The sequence below is a fragment of the Ooceraea biroi genome, chromosome 4 (assembly GCF_003672135.1).
Source record: "Ooceraea biroi isolate clonal line C1 chromosome 4, Obir_v5.4, whole genome shotgun sequence".
NCBI classification, from domain to species: Eukaryota; Metazoa; Arthropoda; class Insecta; order Hymenoptera; family Formicidae; genus Ooceraea; species Ooceraea biroi.
In genome coordinates this window covers 10,496,122-10,511,825 of record NC_039509.1, presented here as the reverse complement: position 1 = coordinate 10,511,825, position 15,704 = coordinate 10,496,122, and the positions used below count along the sequence as shown (strand labels likewise).

Here is a 15,704-nt window from a genome sequence, read left to right as displayed (position 1 = left end):
TGGTTGTCCATATTTTACCAGTATTCTATACCTCTGATGTATGTATGTAAAATCGATGACCCACTGCTCCGGTCAACGCACATATGAACGTAGAATTCGAAAAGACGGAAAATGGATACTGCACCAATTGAAAATGCTATCGCGAATAGTTTGAGCACTTGCTTTTCTTTGCTAGGCAGAAAAGGAAGAGTTTTTTATGTCGAATTGTGACCGGTGAAAAATGGATTTATTATAACAATCCTAAACGCAAAATGTCGTAGGTGCCATGGAACCCAGTCAATCATTAATATCAATGCAAAAAAGGAATATTCATAATCAAAAAATCATACTCCATATTTGGTAGGATCAGGAAGATATACTTTATTATGAACTATTAAAACTAAATGAAACTGTCGCAGCTGATCGTTAAACAATAATTATATAAACTAAAGGAAGCATTGGATCACGAACGACCAGTAATAGCGAATAAACGACGTAAAGATTTTGCTCCACATAACGCTCACATAATATCAAATTTACCTAAAAATATCAAATTTTTGTGTCATAAACTATAAATAATACAAAAATGTGCAAAATATAAAAGAGTTTAGATATGAATTTTTAACAGTTATGTACATATATATTTTGTATTTATTTCAATCTACGTTATCTTGCTTTGTACTTGTTCAGTCCAAATCTGCGATTGTATATGTTCTGTCCATAGAAAGGAAATTGGTTTTCATTTATACGGGCCAATGACACCATCGTTATTCGTCAGGAACGATGGCATCGATTTACGTAAAATTGATCGAATCGATTGCGCTCATTGTTGTACATGCAATTTAAACTCCTAACCGTGTCATAGACAATACCACAAGAATAATCATGCAAACAAATCTCGTTAAGCATACATATACATATGCAAATGTTTTGAAAATATCTCAGGATGCTGAGAAGTTAGGCAACCGTTGAACGAAGGATAAGTAATCACACAAAGCGTTTTCAAAAGGAAATATGCACAATTAAAAGAAATATTTAAATGTATTTTACCTGCTTACTTTCTTTTTATTACACTTTTTTTGTAATGTATTTCGACAAGTATGTTATTTATGTAAGACCGTCATACCCGCAACTTGACGTATCCGTTCTAAATTGATAAATCGATGCTGTTTCACTCATGTTTGGTAATAGGTAAGTGCACACCACTAGTGATAAGAGTAAAAGTGAAGCAACTAGCGTCAGTGAAAGCGAAAGTATTTGTCGACAAACAGACAAGACTACCTGTGCTTTGCTGTAGCAGTTAATTAATTGATCCATATTTCATAAGGACTTCTGTTGACAGATATCATTACTACATAACGAAATCCTGCAAACGCAACTGTCCGGAATTTCGTCACGCCGTCTTGTTAACGTTACGCATCCGAAAGAATCTCATTTTGCGAAGCATATCGGACGTTTCGTTTTGCCGTATCGATATACGTGTGCTGCTGGCTAACGAGCGTAAACGATGCCAGACAGTTACGTAAAACGAAGGACACGAGTTTCGATGTTCGCTATCGATATAGACTTCCGATGCTTGTTCCATTATAATTGCCGTTGCAACGTGGGAAGCTACATTGATCTAAGGAGAGGTAACATTCGGCGGCTGCATAAATGACAACGTATCGAAAAAAACGAACGTCTTCTGTATTCTTCTTCCATTAAATTTCCTTTATTAAATTTCTATCCCATTAAGTTAGATCCAAGATCGATTGGAGAGTCCCATTGGCCATCTCCCTCCTGATCTATTCCTGCCTCCAGATAATTTGTTGATATCATTAATCGTATTGACATAAGTATTGCTAGAGCGATCATCAAATGCATGAAGACGATAACAATAGTTATTCTGTGTCATGCTAGTATATTATACTTGGTGCACTACGTGGCTGCAGATAACGACGAGGCAGGCTGAATTTGTGTCACCGGTGAGCAAACTCACACTCGGCCGTCGCATCCCGGATAATCGTTTGCCGACCTCGCCATCGTTTTTTTTCGCTCTCTCTCTCTCTCTCTTTTTTACGACTACCAAAGGTGAATGGATGAACGCGCGGTGCGGTATTTACCCAGCCGCATCCGATCGTCCGATCAGGTGGACGGATGGCGTGGATGCCCCTCTGCTCTTCCTCATCGCATCCGTAGTGGCAGGGCGCGCAATTGCTTTTCATTTCGTTACGTGTCTGCCTCGCAGTCGGTTAGTGGAACGACGTCAATCCCGCTGTATTTGCACTCCCGCAAAAACGAATGTCCGCCGAGAGTGAACCACGAGCACGGCTCGACGACGCCGAGAAGCGCACGGGGCTGAAACTACGCAGGAGGCACAGAAATCTTCATTGATTCCGAGAGGATGCACACTGGATGTGATCGTTGCTGCCAAAGAGAGCAATCACGGATCAGCTCCCGCACTAAAGCGTGAGTGGATGCTGCAGAAGACACGAAGAGCAAGAGAATCAGGTTCAACGGTTTGGAACTCCTGAAGAGACGCTTTTAGTTTCTGGTGGGTCCTGATGAGAGAGAAGATGAGAGAGTTTGAAGCTATGAAGCTGTGAAGCTATTTGAATTGACTCTTTTATTTAAAGATCGCATCTTAATGAAACGAGTTTCTTTGCGTGACATCAATTTGCACAGTTTGTCTCGAATGATCTTTATCTAAAAAAAAACGTACGAGCTGTTATAAAAATAGCTGACCTGTTATTCTCTCTTTGCTGTTTTGATTTATGTCGGATGAGGAGCAGAAATTATGCTGCGAATCGTTCTGTCATGAATTATGTCGCGCGTTTACGGTTAAGAGATAAGCAAAACCAAAGCGGCAAGTAAAAACGATATGCATAACTTCATGCACGCTGACTCGCTTACTGAAAAACATTGCATTATCTCAGAACCTTGAAGCTAGGAGGGGGTCTTCGAAGAATGCGCCGCTAACGTGGATGATCGTACTTGGTCGCTTCTTCAGCTGGCTTGTTCGATCTAATGTCATACGCGAATAATAATGCTGATTTCAGCTTTTACACGTGATAGCGGCATTATGCAACGACGTTTACACGTGCAAGTGAATCAGTGGTGCGATTAGAGGTGGAGAATGTCGGTCCAGAATTACTAATAATACTATCCGGAAGTCCCTGAGGCAACTTTCCGCAGCTGGTTTTATCTGTCTGTCCTGTCGCGCTCGCAGGTAGAAGATAACGACGAAGATGTTACGTTTTATTGGCATAATTTCCATCTGGTGCATCGTTTCGAGTACAGGTGATAATCAATGTTATTTTCACGATGAAAGAGGAGACGGAATGAAACCTTTAAAAAGGGTAATAGACGTAGATTTCCAAAAACGTTACGAGAGCAAGCTAGAAGATATAATTTTGTTGACAAATTGTTTTCTTGAGTTTATTGATATTGAGAAAATTATTTTGTGAAAGTAACTGGTAAATTATTTTTTATTCTACCAACGGTTTTAATAATAAAAATTTGAATGACGATTTGTAAAATGTATTAAACAGTAGTCTCTGTGTGAATCCGGCATAGCCACGTTTTTTATTTAGAACCAGTGATCCGATAAATGCATGGTACGCTCAACAGACAGCTGTACAATTGCGGCTCACAATTGCTTTATACAATGTGCACTCGTATTCTCTAGGTGGGTGGTACCAAAAGTGTCGCGATGAAGATACGGGATGGGAAAAAGTCGTCGGAGCCAAGCCAGGGAACGCTATAGAAACCATATTATACAGAAATGCCATAGGTAACGACGGTATCATCACGCCTTGTTTTGACAGGTGATTCATCAATTAATTCATATATATTCTCGCAGACTTTGCGTAGATTCCTTTAATGAACTGTTTAGTTATGTCAAGAATTCTGATACATAGTACTTGAAATGTACTTCTAAATACAATCTTCAGAAAAGAAAAATAGGATTTTTAGAAAACTGAAATATGTGCGTTTAATGTATCGCGACATCCAAATTAATCTTAATTTTTCACAAAGAATATCGCCAGATGCGTGATGATGCAAAGATTTAAGAAACGATCCATCTATTATAACAGGTGCAGAACCCTGAATTGCACAGCGTTCGTGGTCGACTTCGAAAGGAATATTTGTTACAGCGTGCAAATAAAGGGCGAGGAACTGATTCCTGAATCTAACGCCACGTTCTTCCACAAGATGTGCATTAGAGGTAAAAAGTTTTCCTGTCATCATAATATACGTTTCCGCAGTAGGAAAATATCACATATACTTAAAATTCAATTATTTTAACTTCTTTTACTAGCTTCCTACAGCTCTTAAAATTTTTGGTCTCTGCATTTTAGTTCCAGTAGATTGCAAGTCGCGCAGATTGTGGCAGGTGGAAAGAACTTTGGGTGCCGTATTGAAAGATGGAAGCTACATCCTGTATCAAGCATTGCTACAAAGAAGCGAGTGTTATGAGAAGTGTCTGCAAGCAAGTATGCACTTCGCAAAGTAACTTACACGTCTGCATAACGTAGAAGCTTACAGCAATTGCGCCATTGCAGCAACGTTGCTGCAAGCTCCTGTGCAGTATGGACGCATTACATTGATAATAAAAGCCTTCCTTTCAGTTGACCAATCTGGCAATATTTATTAGTAACTTGTGTACACGACGTTTCGACCAAGTTCCTGGTCCTTCTCTTGAAGGCTTTTATTACTACTAATTTATCCTGGCGATAAGAACTTATTATTTTGATTAATGCATTACATTGAGTCGTAATGGATTGCATTATCTCAAATTAGGCTTTTAATAGATGGAAGAAATATAAATATAAAATTTATATAAAATTTATATAATAATATGAATGGTTCCAGGAGGCGAATGCGAATCCGCGCAATTCCGTACGAGCGAATCATTGTCAATCGACGACACTGTCGGGACATGTTCGCTGTCAAGACTCGAGAGGAGTATTAGACCGCAAGCCTACAGATCGTCGATGTATCGAGATGAATATCTGCAGGATCAGTGCCATAACGTATGTGAGTGTCTAAGCTGGTCTGTCTTTTTACTTTTATTATCTGACGCAAATCGGATCACACACCGTTATAAAATTTTGCACGTTTTTACGCAGCGAAGAAAAGCTATTGCTCCTACGCGGAATTTTGGAACATGACGTTGCCGTACTCTGACGTGGCGCTACCAGGACTCAATGGAAAGCAGGTATTCCTCAAGAGAAGTGTGTTCTCAGTTCGCCAACGAATCGACCGAATTCTATTTAAAATTGCTTATATTTTAGTGGATCAAACCTGGCAAATGTCGATGTTAAGATATGAAACTTTCTAACCGAAGCAACTGTGCGCTAACAGGATTTGTTAGACTTAATAACACAGTCATTATTCTAATTAGAATCAAATATGAAATATGAATAAATTAATTCTATTTAATCAATTCTTCTAGTGCGAGGAGCGATGTGATCGCAGCGAGGACGGCTTCGTATGCAGAGCCTACACCGTCGACTACTCGGAGGAGAGACCGCTCTGTCTGCTGCACTCTGACGACACCATTGCTCTTGGGGTCAGCTCGCTTCTTGCCAAACCCAACGTGGTTTACAAGGAACAGGAGGCTTGTCTAGACCGTATGTTTGCAATACAAATACGACAGTGTATGAACACAGATGGTATTGCATAATGTTTCTCATACTGAGTCCACGCCACATGTTCCTCCTAGTGAAAGTGCAATGTGGCGAGACGACCTTGACGGTTACACTAACCACCACAGAGCCCTTCAAGGGACGGATGTACGTGAGCGGATACAGGGAAACCTGCGGTGTTAATGGTGTTGGGAGCAACGTGACGGTGTTGAAACTGCCACTACCAAAGAAAGAGTACCTCGGCAAGTCCGACATCGCGTGCGGTCTCACGCCCGCGTTCTCCATCGACAACGAAAATCGGTATCTTTTCTTTATAAAATTTTGCGCTCGGCGATTAAAATGTTCCGAATGGTTTTTCAAATCGTGACTGAGAGAACGTGTGACCTCCAACAACAAGAATTGTTTCTTTAAAATGATTTTCTGATTTGATTTCATTTGCAGAACGCACACGCTGGTCTGGGCCACTATCGTGATACAATATAATCCCATCATTCAGCGATTGGGCGATCAGTCGGTGAGAGTAGGATGCTCTCTAGACGAATACGGGCTTCCGGAACCAAGGAACGTGTCCGTGCACTCGAGCTTCAGCTTCTTGGATCCAAAGTGAGTCTATTCTTTCTTTGTGCAAGGTACAATCCCTCACAATTCTTCAAACAAATGGCATCACCTTGCTCATTTACTCATTCCCCATAATGAAGAGTTATTCTAACATCGTGACAAATATTCTCGATATTCCGGCTCTGATTACCGTTTCTAGTGCAGGCGTACCGCCGGTTGTGTCAACCGTAGTGAATGCGTCGTCGGAGGTACCGGTAGTAACGATGAGAATTCTGAATGAGGAGAATATGAACGCGGTCGTTACCCAACTGGGACAGAAACTAACGCTCAGAATCGAAATCCATCCTGTCGACGGTGGGTTGTTCGACAAATCATATAGAACGCACTAAATTTTATATTTCTTCCTCTTACTCATACATTATTTCATCAATTCAAAATGGGATTGTCCTAACAAAAAAATAAGAAGCAGCTCTAATTTAGAAATTATTTAGAATGTAGAACTTTTTACGAATTTCATATAAATTTTTTTATACCTATAATGTTGGAAGCAACATACGTATATGATACGTTTGGATGAAAAGTGACATAATTCCTTGAATAATTATTGACAGGACCTTACGACATCGCAGCTGGACACTTAGTAGCTAGCAGCGCATCCGGGGATTCCTCGTATCTTCTTCTTGATCAATCTGGATGTCCAACGGATCCGGCGACCTTTCCCGCGCTGTTAAAGGATCCAGTGGATAATCGTTCCTTGATTTCAACGTTTACTGCCTTCAAGTTTCCCGACAGTCAAATTGTTCGATTCAACGTCATCGTTAGATTTTGCCTCGAGGAATGTGAACCGGTAAGTATGCGAGAGTTCACATTTATTATATTAATATATAACAAATACAGATTTATCAGCATTTATATGTTCAAATTATAATTCGAATATACATTATTATCTAAGAACCGACAAAATAAAAAATTTGTTGTGTTTCTGGAGACCACATGCCGAGGAGGGCAGATTTCATACGGCAGAAAGCGCCGATCGATCGAGCAGCCGCTGATCGCCGAGGTAACGGAAGTATTCAGGAACCTCACACCCGCGGAATTACCATTGCAATTATCTATCGTCGTTCAGAGCCCGGTGATAACAGCGGACCAGTTACTGTCCAGGGAAAACCCGTCTCCTGACACGGTTTTGATCACTGGCGGAAGTGAGTTTAATCTCGGCATCGTCGAAATCTAAAAGTGGATTCCTCGATTCTCTCGTAGTGCACATTGCCTGCGTCCATAGCAGAAGAGATTTCGTTATCGAGATGCGAATATACTTCCCTACTTTCTTCATTCGCTTGTCTGATAAAACATTCCTTCCAAATTCGAATACTCGACAATTTTTCTTTCCATATGCAAAATGTTCCTGTTATACATGTTTGTATAAAGACTGCACAATGAGCTAATAGCGATCTGCTTCTTTCTTCTCAGGATCCATAGATGGTCTCTTCTGCGTGGACGCGAGCCTGGCACTAGGTCTTCTGATCTTCTGGTTGGTCATCCAAATTGTACTCACCATCGGCTGCGTCTTAGCGGTCAGCCGCTATCGAAGGATGGCTATGGAAGCTGAGGAGGACAGGGCTGACATATTGGCGAGGCATCTTTACGGAATTCACGGAGGAAATTTCGAAATCGCGCGGCGAGTCAGATGGGCCGATCGAAATGATTCCTCGATCGGGTAATTGGTTCTTTCTCCAATTTTTAAGGCAGAGGTAATTCAGATATTAGATTGGTACAAAAGATTGCAAAAGTAGAATTACAATGTTCTCTCTCTCACACAATTTGTTTTTTTAAAAAAGAATTCAAGTAAAATATATCTTTTGCATCAATGTAAGATATCTTCTTATTAACACCTTGAAATTTGCTTCATGTGAAATGTGTTTCATCTTAGTAAAGTCAACTCCGGAATCATTCGGGTAAAGAGACCAAAGCACGAAAAGTCAACATCGCTTTCGCTTAAAGTTAAAAAATGAGTATATTTGTGCGCATATACTATGACATGCAAATAGGTTTATGTTTCCTACAATGTGTCTGCCAAGCAATCAGTCTTTTATCTTGATTAATACGACGTTACCTTAAGCTTGAATTTGATCACGTTGGATTATGAATCATCCAGATCTGCCCGTTGAGCAGCGCCCGTAATGAGATAATACCACCTCTGTAAATATCGAATAGTGCATTTTAATGCGTTTGCTTGACACTCGCACTGCCTACTGTGTTGTAACTATTTACATTTGTTTTTATTATAAATTTGTCAGAGTGCAACCAAGATCTTTCTTCTCAGGAGATTACTCCTGCTCCTCTGATAGCTGCTTCAATCCAGTTATTAATTGTTACGTAATGCGTGTACTTAATGTACTTTTCAAATAGCGAAATAAATCCAGCTTTCTACTATAAAAAAAAAGTTTTCTCTTTGTGAAACCATCTTACCTTTTCCGCATCTTTGTGCACAACCCAGTCCTCCCGGATTGGTATAATCCATATTGTCCGTACCACAAACAGGATTGTACTCTGGCGTCACCTATGATCGGAATGTGTTTAACATTATTAAACTGATTTGCAAAATTGTTTTACGTTGAAAACTTGAGATTGATAATATCGATAATTATTTATTTCTCTATGACAGTCTTGATAAAGCTGATCATCTACTTTTCCGACTTTTGAATCTTATACGTAAAAAGAACAATTTAGAAAAAAATTTGTTTTGAATAAATGATATTAATTTTAGTGAAAGAGAATTATTTTATATATAATTACCGGACAAGATGTGACGCATGCATCGAATTGAGCCTGAGGCAAAGTGCTCGTAGTAGTCGTGCTTGTTCTTGCAGATCCTGTAGGTCTTGTTGTAGACGTTGAAGTTGTTCTCTGTGCCCCGTTTGGAACGCTGGAACCTGTTGGTCCGTCGAACACGAATCCATCTACCTGAGACATCTGTGAATTACCAGGATTCTGCAAAACACTTCGAATTAAATGCTCGAATAATGAACGTTAAATTTATTTATTATTCTTTATTTGCTAGAAAAATGAAAAAATTGTATTCTCAGAAAACAAGAAGAAAAGCAAACACTTTTTATTATTCTTTAGTTTTATTTTATTTTATTATTCTTTATTATTCAGTTTTCCATCATTTAAGCCTATTTCTTCTCGTTACTCATCACAGAAACATTCACTTACTTGTGGGAACGCGGCGCTGAGAAACGGCGATGCGACAACTGTAGGGATTATCAAACAAGATTGAACAATATTAGAATTAATCAATGCACAAAGAATGACACAACATGTTACACAAAGTAATCGAAAAAATTTTCTCACTTAACAACAAGTAGAACAACATTTCGACAACGCTCGGCACTGCTAACTGGCTATTGATTACTTATATACGATCACAGAGTCTCGAGATGATCTATCGAAGGTCGACGATCTACTGTTTAGAAGAGCTGGCTGAGCTTCCTTTTATAGCGCTGATTGCTGACCAGCAGATCCGAGCAATTTCGTGCGTTCAGCTTGTGCGCGCGTGAATGTAAGTAAATTGGATTTTCCCAGTGTATTTACGATCCATTCTCGGGATGCTAATTTTCGGACTTTTTGCGAGCGATGACTTATCGTCACGTCATCAGTAATGAAAGGAATGAATCATAAAGACCGTTTACGTTTTACGTTTGTAATAAGACTTTTACAGACTGATCACATATCTTTACGTGATTACTGGGCAGATTGTATTCGTGAATTCGCAAGATCAATTATTGCATTTACGTCTTTTATTGAGTAAAGAGTAAAGAATAAAAGGTAAAGAGAACCAGATGGTTTCGCAAATTTTTCTCACAGTTTTGTAATGTATTTATGCAGACCGTTGCGCTTCAACGCGAGTAAACATTTACTCGTCTTGTTTTTACAAATCCTACAGGAAGTAATTTTCTGATTCCGTCGGTGATATTCTTCTTTCAGCAAAATTGATACTTTGTTGACTACATAAAAACGATAATCAAGCAGAATGATGATAAAACTTTATTTCGGCAATGTTTTGTAACTGATGTTGAAGTTATTTTAATTTGACAGTTATGGTATGTTAACGTAAATAATTGGTAATTGTACAAATAATATGAGGATGATATATAATTATAGATAATTATAGATATTAATACACACATACACACACAAAATTCACTTTAATCTAAAAAAATCTCTTAAAAAATATTAAAACATAAATATATTTATTGCGATACATAGTTTTCATGTTACGATAATAGTAATAGTTTAAAAGTACATACAACGTTTACAAAATATTATAATATGCCGATTACAGAAGTTGTTAATCAAAACGCACATGTTAACAATATGTTAATTATGTTAATAACTTGTGATCACGCCAGTAACTTCCATGACTAACTTCCGTGAATAAATCTGTTTATAAGACGCGCGAAAAATTATTCTGCAAAAGGAAGAACAATAGAGTAAGAAAGGAATAATATGGTAAGATAACAATAAGAGTTGTATTATAAAGTTGTCGATATTAATTATAATTTTATTAAGAAACATTAATTAATTCAGAAATTATTTACCTTTATTTACACAACTTCAGGCACTATATTTTTCACCAATTGTGCAGGGATGTAATGCTCAATTACTGCTCATCTGGCTATATGGTTCGCAAGCTCTAATCAGCTTTATTTCAAGTTCTTAAAGAAATATAGAATTCTTACTTTGCATATATACATATAAAGTGAGAATAAATCATCAGAAATTATTGAATGGAATGAATTGTTTAATAATTAAATTTTGCTTGGAAACATCATGCAGTGGAATCGAATCCCTGAGAATCGAAGAGACGCCAAACATTTGAGCGAAGAAACGTAAAAGATGAGAATTGATAGTCGTGCGAGTTCAAAGTTGAGAACTCAAATTAGAAATTGAAGATTAGATATGTTCACATGGAGGAATTTATATCGTAAATAGAATTATTCAATATTCATTTCAACGAAATAATATGCGATAACAATGATAACAAACAAATGATAAAACAGAGCGAGATTTGTGAGATTTATGTGTCTTACGTGGATCGCATCTTTTCGCGCAATTAAATCTTCCTATGTTCCAGTAAGTAACGTTATTGGTCCCACATACTGGATTATATTCTGCGGTCGCAATACACGGGCACACGGTAGTAGTTCTTGTCGTAGTAGTGCTCGTTGAAGTCTTGAAAATCTTGCTTGACTGGTCATTTTGCGGAAATGCCAAGGCGACCAACAAAATCACGGCCAACGCTTGTACGACTGTAGAATAAGAAACAATCTCGATACGGATGCACGTTTCCTATTCTAAAAGAGGCGTGTTAACTTCGTGAAGTTCTTTTTTATCGAATAGTTGAGGCCTCCTTTCCGCGATATATAAATAACACAGAACTCCTCGGAAAAAGAAAAAATTTCTAAGGGCTAAAACTTTTTCATTTTTGAGTTTACGGTATTTTCAATAGCAGAGAACTCTAGGCAATATAAAAAATAATGATATCAACAACTCAGAACTGCTCGGAAAAAGAAAAAATTTCTAAGGGCTAGAACTTTTTCATTTCTGAGTTTACTAGTATTATAAATTTGCCAAAACACTAGATTGTGTCCGAAAATGTCGATTTTGAAGATACCGAACAGCGCATGTTGGAATGTCATTCTTTTTTTGGAATATTTTAAGACTTGCAAATTCGTCAAAATAAGTAACTTCGCTGTCGAATCCCGCAAATTCTCTCCCGAATTAACTCTTTTGGCCTGATGGAAAATACATTTTTATATTGTACTCACGTGCGAAAACGTATTTAATCATGATCTTGGTAGATGAAGAGTTCAATTCCAAGTTCGAGGAGAAGAAGTAGTTCTTTGCTTCAAGAAGACGCAGCAAAGTATTGTATATATATTAATGAGGAAATGGGTGATCCAATTCAAACGACGATGTTTGACGGACTGCTTTTCAACTTACATTTACACAGTCTTATCCTCTTCTACTTTCCTTGTACGTGAAAAAAAACTTGCAAGTGCAAAACAATTTGCAATGCAAGTGGTTGGGAATGTCCATATTGCGTATGTTTTCATTAATATTGATTTCATGTATATATACAGATGAAGCAAGACCGGAGGGACGTTCCGCTGTTAATCTCACAAATGAGTTTTTTGATCGGAATGAGAGATGTCTTTATCTACTCTTGACCCTTAGCCGGTGTTAGCTTATGTAATCTAATTACACGCGTGAAGTCATTTACGTCTCTGCTATATGTCTTACTGCAGCTTGATTTCGCTAAACTAGAAGATAACGATTTTAAATGATTCGAATTTTTAATTTACTTCACCTAACAAAGCATCAATCTAGCTTAAATGTTTACAGTTTGTATCTATAATTTGTTAAGTGTATTTATTTATAACTTTCACGTTCGTTATATTATTTTATTCATTTACGAGCGTACAGTGTAGGAATAATATAAGAGAATAACAGTATCTTCAAAAGTGATGAATCTTGCTTTTAGCGCGTCACGGATATTTACATAACATCGGTGTTCGGCCTAGAGTTAATAACTTTGGAATCAAGCTTGCATAATGAGCAAATTATCTATCTCATACATACACGCGTACACGTGCACGTATTTTCTGATAGCATCTTTTATGATGCGTTCTCTTTAATGGCTTATAATATTTACGTCAGTCTTTACTACATACTGTATTAACCGTGGCAAATGATCATTCTTTTATAATTTCATCAAGCTTTATACAATCTTTACTTTTGGTACTTCTCTCTACATTATTTATCAGTAAATTCTAGGAAAGTTCATTTTGAAATTGACCACAAGGAAATTAATCGCTAATATAATCCAATCTGACTGAGTCATCCATTTTATTCAACGTGAACACAAATAATTTATTTGATAATCAAAAGCTGTCAATATGCAATAACTAATCAACGAATTGATTGTTTAGCTGTAGTTCCTACAGATTCCGAAATATTCGAAAATGTGAAAATACAATAAAAATTTTAACAACATTTATACTGTGATTTTGAAACTAAATTATTGTTAATCTAAACACTAGAAATATTGCGCTTTTATTTATTGCAACAATATATTTTACGTAAAATAAACATCTAAAATAGCACCTAAATACATGGCGTGATATTGCAAAACTCTACAATTATACACTGAAATGGTACAACATATACATCAAAGGAGAACAGAAATTAAGTGTTTCAATTATTTCTATTGGTCAACGCGCTTCCGTTCATCACGGAATACGTCTATATAATATTTATTACATTAAAACTCTTCCCTTAGAGAAAAAGATAACTGTATAACTCATATTTTTCTAGATGTTTATAATTGCATTCACATCGACATTGATAGCATTAATTACAAAAATGTAGAATACTTTTCCCTCTTTACAATTGTCAATTGCAGAAGCTTACGCGGGTACGTACGCACAGATTAAAAAAACATTGTATATATACTTAGATGACGTATACAAGTATATTAAAATGCGTCTTATAGTCAGTGGTTCCCGCAAGAACGGACACTGCTCAGAAATTCGTAGTAAGACTGGAAAATATCATTTTGCGCGTGAGAAACAATCTAATACCCGGTCGAGTGTCACGTATCACATACGGTAGCAAAACAGCTACTAACGATTTGGCAGTTAAAAGGAATGGTAACGTAAGAATAAATCTGAAGGTCTCCAGACGTTCAAGTAATCCGATTGCGCTGTTATGGCATCCTTAATAAATTAATAAATTTCGTGTCATCAAACTCAACAAAACGTATGAAAACTTTTGCTACTCTTGCTAGCGAATATTGACTTTCTAGTCCCTCCGGATCTAATCGCCATCGAATCACATTCTCCGATTAATGTACAACTATTACATTACCGAACTAATCCCTAAGGTGTTACGGTAACACGATATTTGCAGACAGCTCTATCGTTAAACGATATTATTCGCGTATTACGCCTTGTACGGGCACGGTTACGACTGATTTGACTGGTAAGCTGCATAAATCGGTCCCGCTTTCTGTTTCGCCAAGTCCGTGGCTTTCTTAGCGGCATCCTTCATCTTCTCCGCTCTACCCTGTAACGAATGCTGTAAATCTTCTGCGAGACTCGGCTTTGCCGTGATACCATCATCAGTCATGGAGCTGTGGCCGGCTTGCATGGAGAAAGTTGCTTGAGACAGTTTTGGATTTATAAACTGTGTTTGAGGAAACATATTTGTGAGGACGTAGTTGAAGCCTTCCGACATCTTCATGCAGTTCTTCTTAAACCGCTCCAAGCCAAAGGCTTGGATCGCTCTGCTGAAGCCCAACACTTGACTGTCGACCCACGCCGATCTTTTCGCGACTGTCCATTCCGGATTTTCCTCAGAGGTCTCATAAACTACTTTCTCAACGATGCTCTGCAAGGAATTATAATTGTAGCACATCTTTCAATAACTGATAATAATCTTAATTACAATCTTAAAATTGTTTAATTACGACTATAAAATATTAAATAAAAATTAATTATAAAATATAAAATTATAAAATGCGAAAGTAAAAGAATGGAATTAAGGAGAATTGAAACATAATTTCTTTCGTTTAAATGGAAGTATCTGATCACTTTTGATTGTTGACATTATTCATTATCATCTATTATTGAACGACATTATCTTACCATAACTTTGGTATATCCTAAATTCTTCGTGTACGTAGTAAAGGTCTTTGCCTCTGGATCAACGATACTTTCCTCAACAATTTTAACTACATTCTTGCCAATAAACCTTTCGCCCCATTTCGGAACTCTGTTGGTCTTTGTCAACAGTCGCTTAGAGTACAGTTTGCCATTTTTAACTTCCCTCGAGATCGTATCCTCAGTGAGAACGTGTGAGCTGGAAAGCACGTTGCATGTAAACTCATCAAACGTTAGAGAACTTTTGGATGTTACGTTACATAAGATAAGATTGTGTGTGCACTAGCAACGTGACATAACGTGTCCACTCACCTGTGCGGATTCGGGTATCTTTGGAAAAATCCTCGGACGACCTGGGTCCAGCTGAACTGGAAGGTTGTCGTGTTCTCGTAATATTTCACCATTGCATTGGAGTGCTTTTGACTCGTGGAGGTGCGGAAGGGTCTACAAAAGTGGCACAGTGAATTACGGGGACTTTTGTCTGGTTATTAATTGAGATCGGTGTAGACTGCGGTGAATGTAATCACCAACGGTGATAGCTCAAAGTTGACAACCACAATGCTGCATATTGAACACAGCGTGAACGCGTAAATATATATATAAGCGACTATCTTCCGTGTCCACGGTAGACGCAAAAAGGAGTGCGCCGGAATGGGTCACAGACATCTATAATATAGATGCCGTCGATGCTAGGAAGACCCGTATGCCGCGGCTGTGTTCCGAAAAGACACGATTCTGCGTCGAATCTAAATATTCTTGCTCGTGACTGAATGTTGCTGATAATTTAGCGCCTGTACGTGTTAAATAAGTG

General features: G+C 37.8%; 3 protein-coding genes and 2 long non-coding RNA genes across 6 annotated transcripts; 1 reads left to right on the top strand and 4 right to left on the bottom strand.

Moving 5' to 3' along the window:
• The first annotated feature begins 337 nt into the window (after positions 1-337).
• Positions 338-8,610, top strand: LOC105282603. The gene is made up of 14 exons (XM_011344663.3): positions 338-2,512; positions 3,018-3,258; positions 3,647-3,785; positions 4,056-4,186; positions 4,320-4,454; positions 4,834-4,998; positions 5,091-5,179; positions 5,417-5,594; positions 5,687-5,909; positions 6,051-6,212; positions 6,367-6,521; positions 6,779-7,014; positions 7,156-7,369; positions 7,638-8,610. Exons 2-14 carry the CDS (start codon positions 3,207-3,209, stop codon positions 7,886-7,888), a joined length of 2,130 nt encoding a protein of 709 aa, XP_011342965.1. The 5' UTR covers positions 338-2,512; positions 3,018-3,206; the 3' UTR covers positions 7,889-8,610.
• On the bottom strand, positions 1,679-3,024 carry LOC113561862. The gene is made up of 2 exons (XR_003406490.1): positions 2,704-3,024; positions 1,679-2,519 (listed from the first exon to the last, which is right to left on the bottom strand). It is a non-coding gene; the product is annotated as an uncharacterized LOC113561862 (long non-coding RNA).
• Positions 6,544-6,863, bottom strand: LOC105282602. Its single transcript, XR_894515.2, has 2 exons — positions 6,701-6,863; positions 6,544-6,614 (listed from the first exon to the last, which is right to left on the bottom strand). It is a non-coding gene; the product is annotated as an uncharacterized LOC105282602 (long non-coding RNA).
• LOC105282601 lies at positions 8,166-10,327 on the bottom strand. Of its 2 annotated transcripts, none has more exons than XM_011344661.3 (5): positions 9,522-10,327; positions 9,384-9,421; positions 8,964-9,140; positions 8,637-8,727; positions 8,166-8,364 (listed from the first exon to the last, which is right to left on the bottom strand). In XM_011344661.3, exons 1-5 carry the CDS (start codon positions 9,541-9,543, stop codon positions 8,315-8,317), a joined length of 378 nt encoding a protein of 125 aa, XP_011342963.1. In that variant the 5' UTR covers positions 9,544-10,327; the 3' UTR covers positions 8,166-8,314. The 2 variants fall into 2 exon arrangements, with proteins under 2 accessions (XP_011342963.1, XP_011342962.1); XM_011344660.3 differs by having other exon boundaries at positions 8,964-9,158; positions 9,522-9,735.
• Positions 10,328-12,623: 2,296 nt separating this feature from the next.
• Positions 12,624-15,558, bottom strand: LOC105282625 (protein preli-like). Its single transcript, XM_011344735.3, has 3 exons — positions 15,206-15,558; positions 14,879-15,092; positions 12,624-14,621 (listed from the first exon to the last, which is right to left on the bottom strand). Exons 1-3 carry the CDS (start codon positions 15,295-15,297, stop codon positions 14,196-14,198), a joined length of 732 nt encoding a protein of 243 aa, XP_011343037.1. The 5' UTR covers positions 15,298-15,558; the 3' UTR covers positions 12,624-14,195.
• Positions 15,559-15,704: the final 146 nt, after the last annotated feature.

What these genes read in the sequence shown, in the direction of transcription:
- LOC105282625 (XM_011344735.3), bottom strand. Translation starts at nt 15,297, where the DNA reads ATGGTGAAATATTACGAGAACACGACAACCTTCCAGTTCAGCTGGACC. An exon ending in AGATACCCGAATCCGCACAG is followed by an intron (nt 15,093 to 15,205) that starts GTGAGTGGACAC and finishes CGTGCTTTCCAG; the next exon opens with CTCACACGTTCTCACTGAGG. An exon ending in TAGGATATACCAAAGTTATG is followed by an intron (nt 14,622 to 14,878) that starts GTAAGATAATGT and finishes AATTCCTTGCAG; the next exon opens with AGCATCGTTGAGAAAGTAGT.
- LOC105282603 (XM_011344663.3), top strand. Translation starts at nt 3,207, where the DNA reads ATGTTACGTTTTATTGGCATAATTTCCATCTGGTGCATCGTTTCGAGT. An exon ending in CCACAAGATGTGCATTAGAG is followed by an intron (nt 4,187 to 4,319) that starts GTAAAAAGTTTT and finishes TCTGCATTTTAG; the next exon opens with TTCCAGTAGATTGCAAGTCG. An exon ending in ACAGGAGGCTTGTCTAGACC is followed by an intron (nt 5,595 to 5,686) that starts GTATGTTTGCAA and finishes TGTTCCTCCTAG; the next exon opens with TGAAAGTGCAATGTGGCGAG.
- LOC105282601 (XM_011344660.3), bottom strand. Translation starts at nt 9,543, where the DNA reads ATGTTGTTCTACTTGTTGTTAA. An exon ending in GTTGTTCTACTTGTTGTTAA is followed by an intron (nt 9,422 to 9,521) that starts GTGAGAAAATTT and finishes TAATCCCTACAG; the next exon opens with TTGTCGCATCGCCGTTTCTC. An exon ending in TCAGCGCCGCGTTCCCACAA is followed by an intron (nt 9,159 to 9,383) that starts GTAAGTGAATGT and finishes AGTGTTTTGCAG; the next exon opens with AATCCTGGTAATTCACAGAT.